This window comes from Antechinus flavipes, chromosome 3, assembly GCF_016432865.1.
Source record: "Antechinus flavipes isolate AdamAnt ecotype Samford, QLD, Australia chromosome 3, AdamAnt_v2, whole genome shotgun sequence".
Lineage (NCBI taxonomy): Eukaryota > Metazoa > Chordata > Mammalia > Dasyuromorphia > Dasyuridae > Antechinus > Antechinus flavipes.
In genome coordinates, this window is record NC_067400.1 from 54,261,043 (window position 1) to 54,264,732 (window position 3,690).

The 3,690-nt window shown below is 37.2% G+C and overlaps 1 protein-coding gene across 1 annotated transcript; it reads right to left on the reverse strand.

Annotated features, from left to right (window-relative positions):
* Positions 1–1,811: 1,811 nt before the first annotated feature.
* LOC127553027 (small cysteine and glycine repeat-containing protein 8-like) lies at positions 1,812–2,579 on the reverse strand. The gene has a single exon (XM_051983429.1). It carries the CDS (start codon positions 2,577–2,579, stop codon positions 2,181–2,183), a length of 399 nt encoding a protein of 132 aa, XP_051839389.1. The 3' UTR covers positions 1,812–2,180.
* Between the last annotated feature and the right edge of the window lie 1,111 nt (positions 2,580–3,690).

Below are 3,690 nucleotides of genomic sequence, written 5' to 3' on the forward strand. Positions count from 1 at the left end.
TAGATAGCAAGTAATCCAATATATGTTAAACATGTGCAATTCTCCTATACATATTATACATACATGCACTCCTATACATATACATGTAATATTTTTAAAATTAGTTCCTTGAGGAGAAAGATCAGATGATGTTTGTCTTCACATTTTAAGTGTTTACCTAGTACAGGGCTTTGTATGCAGTAAAGGCTCATTAAGTGTTTGTCCATAGTATAATAGAGGACTCATTATCCAATAAGACCATTCCTTATAAGCCTGTACAGAGTGCTCAAGGGATGGAAACTTCATGGGAAATTTGAAGCATGCATGTTATGTTTCTGTAGCTCTGTAACTGCTCCTGGTATGGAACTGATGGGACCTCTATGTTTGATTGCATAGCCAGAATGGGGAGCATTGAAAAAAGGCTAGCCAAGTAGAACTTGGTCCTTTTCTAAATGATATATCTTCCTGTATGATGGCATTCCAGTGAAGGATATTGAAGATGGACGTCCAGGAGTGGTGGCCAGGACAAATTATCAACCAGCTCAGCATCGCTGTCTTAAGGACCAGCCTGTGAGATCTAATATATCAGTAGTTAAAAGAGGAATTCATCCAGTACAAATGTCACATTTGAAACTGAACTTGTTGGGGCCAATTCTATGCAGAAATGTCTTTAAATCTGAGTTCATTTTTTCCCAAACCAAGGCAGTATGTGATTGTACTTTAAGATGTTAAAGGAGGTACTGTTTACATTTCTGTAGTTTCTATATCCTTTTGTAAAAGCTAGTTGATATAGGTTGGTTAAAAATGGAGCCAGGTCACTAATGGAAACTGATAGTAGGGGTAATATACCAGAATGGGATATCCAGCTGATAGAAACAGAGGAAGACATTCTCAGTCCATTGGGATATACCTAACACTTGAGAGAGTGTGAGAGGTAGCTAATCTCCTTCTAGAAGATTGAGGAAAGAGCTGTTTGCTACAGTGGATTCATAAGATCATACATCTTGAGGTGGTAGTGACTTCAAAGGCCATCTATTCCAATCCCTTCATTTTATAGATGAAAAAACTCATCTATCGTATATCTGTAGTATAATTATGAGATTAATTCATTTGCCCATAATCAAAGAGATAGTATGGAATTTCAATTTAATATTGTTTTTCACAAATATAATATAAAAATTCCAAATCTTAAATCTGGATTTTTCTATCATAAATTAATTTAAAGGTCTAGTTTATGTTGAAGGGGGGGAAAAAGACCTTCAAATCTATTCCTCATAGGTCAACCCAGTATATTTAATCAAGCTGATTCATGTATTTTTTAAAGTAACCACTTAAACCAACATATAAAATCCTGAGAGAGTTGGAAGATAATTTAAACTCTTACTACCCTAGTGTTATTTTAATGTAATACTATCCAGGGTGGAATTCAGAAGTCTTTGCCATTATAGAAAGCAGAATAAGATATATGACTTCCAAGGCCAAGATTTGTACTTATGTGGACCACTATTCAATTTGAGAGGCTAGCATATGTTAAATCCAACTCAATGTAATTTTGAATTAAATTCCAAGGATCAATAAACTGTAAGTGACAGATAAGGTCAGTAAAAACTAAATCTAAGTTAACTCCTCCATGGAAATAACCCTGCATATACCTACAAGAATAAAGAACTAGAATTCCTCCACAGCACCAGCAGGCATCCATGCATAATTAAAAAATACTTTTTAAAGTCTATTTGCTAAATTATAAAAGTCATTTGCAATATAATCAAGATAATGGAACAGACAAGGAGAAGGAGAAGGTTTTGTTTGTTGCTTTTTATTTTGGATTTTGTTAAAACATTTGACAATAGTTTTCTTTGTAAGCTTAAAAGCAATAGGAAAAAAAAACATGAAATTTACAGGCTATGGAAAAAAAGATTAAATATAGAAAGGAATATATCAGAAAAATAAAAGTTACATATTAGAATTCTATATAATTAATGTATCTCATTTGGCCTGAGTTTTTTGCCTTTGTTTTGAGTACTTTGTTAATAGCAACATTCTTCAATCACAGAAGTCCCAGAGTGTGAGGGACCCACAGCCCATGGGAAAAACAGAGAGAAGTGAAAGAGATAAGCAGAGACAGAAGAAAATCTTACCTTCATAATGTACATGTGCCCCTAGTTAGTCATTCCTGGAGGCCTGGCTCTGATCACTCCTTTTTAGCAGCAGCATTGCTTCTTACAGCAACATTTCTGCTGGCAGCAGCATTTCTGTTGGCAGCAGCCCTTGCCACAGCCACAGCCCTTGCCACAGCCACAGCCACAGCCACAGGAGCCACAGCCACCACAGCAGCAGGTGCGGCGGCAGCAGACCACTGTAGGGCTGCAGCAGCCCCCACAGCAGCCGCAGCAGCAGGGGCAGCAGCCAGAGCAGCAGCCTACACGGCGGCAGGTACAGGTGGTACAGCAACAATTGCCACAGCCACCGCAGCCGCAGCCACCACAGCCGCCACAGCCACCACAGCCGCAGCCTCCGCAGCCGCCGCAGCCACAGCCACCACAGCCGCAGCCACCGCAGCCGCCACAGCCGCCACAACCTCCACAGCCACAGCAACCCATAGTGTCAGTACAGAGGTATAAGCAAGGTCAGGGGAAAGATCTCGGGAGTGATGAGTGAAGTCTGATGCTCTCCTTCTCTAAGATGAGCCTTATATACCTTGTTGGGGATTGGCACAATATGTCACAAGATACTTTCTTCTTGTTATTTTTTCTAGTTTTCCTTCAATTTTTCTTATTTTTGTCTGTTTACTTCCTCCTCTGAAATATTTTTACTATAATTAAATGGCTTATTTTAGCTTTTGCTAATTTACTACTTTGTTATATTATGATTCAAACACACATGCACACACACACACACACACACACACAGGGGAGCTGACTTTGTTTTCCATCAAGCTGCCTGTCAAGTTTTTTCCATGTGATTATGGCCCAAGACCCTTTAACAGCAGGATATTTCTTTCATTGCTTACCAGGGTTATCCAGAACAAAGTTATTGCTCACAAATTCCAAAGGAAAGTCTTTAAATATAGTTAGCATCCCTGTTGGACAAAGAAAAATGTGTAAATCTAAAACATGGGCACATTTTCTGTTGTTTGAAATGCCCCATGTCCAATCTAGAACCTGAAAAGGAAGAGATCATGGTCATTCTCCATTATTTTCAGGTCCATTTATGATCCTGATTCACTCAACATAACAAAAAGAATCTAGAGACAGCTTTTGAAAATATCTCTTTGGGAGTTTTTAATCAGTCAATCAGTCAACATGTATTTATTAAATATTTTCTAAGTTCCAGGTATTATGCTAGGAGCTGAAAATGCAAATTGGAAAACTAAAATTGTCTTTGTCTTAAGGAATATGCCTTCCATTATAAACTACATATATACTTATAAATAAAAAAAAATCAAAGTAATTAAACCAAATATTTCCACTATTTTTTTAATTTTGTAGTTTCTCTCAATATACTAAAATCACGTCAAGGTATAAACTAAGTTTCACTGACTCCAATTCCACTTTCCCATTGCTTTGTTCAGTCCAATGCATAAATGTATAATGTATACATTTGTATGTATAAATCTGCTCCCAAACAAAACACACACACACACACATACATATACACAAAACACTTTCCACAAATCATTGCTATGTTAGTTTATAATAGTAAGTCATTATT